Source organism: Mesitornis unicolor, unplaced genomic scaffold, assembly GCF_000695765.1.
Source record: "Mesitornis unicolor isolate BGI_N332 unplaced genomic scaffold, ASM69576v1 scaffold45910, whole genome shotgun sequence".
Taxonomy (NCBI): Eukaryota; Metazoa; Chordata; class Aves; order Mesitornithiformes; family Mesitornithidae; genus Mesitornis; species Mesitornis unicolor.
In genome coordinates this window covers 1-743 of record NW_010161166.1, presented here as the reverse complement: position 1 = coordinate 743, position 743 = coordinate 1, and the positions used below count along the sequence as shown (strand labels likewise).

Below are 743 nucleotides of genomic sequence, written 5' to 3'. Positions count from 1 at the left end.
AGGGAAATCTCCTCTTGCTAGAAGTATCACTACAGTAGAAAATTTTCAGAATCCCATGCTTAAAGAGAACAGCTGTCTCTTTCATGGAGTAAGCAACAGGGGTGTTCAAAACCAAAAGTGCTGTTTCTAAAGATGCTACAGACAAATTTTGTATGTATCAGTTTCATTAGACTGTTTTATGCAGCGCTGCATGAGAGCTGAAAGGAACAGTGTGATCGTAGGTCTTCATTATCATATCCCTGTTTGCCGAGTTGTTTAAGTATGCCAGAAATTTCACAGTACATACATTTTTCAAGTGCCCTGCGTATAAAAGAAGGGAATAGACACGTGGCAGCAGGTACCTACGTAGCTGACTTACCTGCAAAAGTTGGAAGCGATTTTCGGAAGCAGCAAGTATCCCAGCTAACCGCAAAGTAAAGGAGAGGATGCTTGGGCTGGGCTCCGGCAGCGCCAGCATGGAGGCAATGAACTCTGTCAGACAGGGGTTGTCCTGCACCAGGTCCACGGTAGGATCTAGCGACCGAGAGAAAAGAGAGGGCCATTGCTGGGACTTTTGTCCTCTTGCATAACTAATGTGCCTCCCTGAGCTGACAGTAACCGGTAGAGGCAAATTTGGGTTCATCTGAAGCCCAAGCCCAGGGACAGGCCTCGAGTACCAGCGTTTTCAGGTGTCACCGAGGGAACAGTGTGGAAGGCCTCCCCAAGCGTCCCGGCATGCAGGCCTTCCCGCCTCAGACAAGTCC

At 48.6% G+C, this 743-nt stretch overlaps 1 protein-coding gene across 1 annotated transcript in view; it reads right to left on the bottom strand.

Moving 5' to 3' along the window:
• The window catches only part of BRAT1 (BRCA1-associated ATM activator 1), a gene marked incomplete at its 5' end in the record, with an annotated part of 8601 nt that extends 8088 nt beyond the window's left edge, over nucleotides 1-513 (bottom strand). The window contains one exon of the mRNA XM_010192074.1: nucleotides 359-513. Within this exon, the coding sequence (XP_010190376.1) occupies nucleotides 359-513 (155 nt within the window). The remainder of the gene's footprint in view (nucleotides 1-358) is intronic.
• Between the last annotated feature and the right edge of the window lie 230 nt (nucleotides 514-743).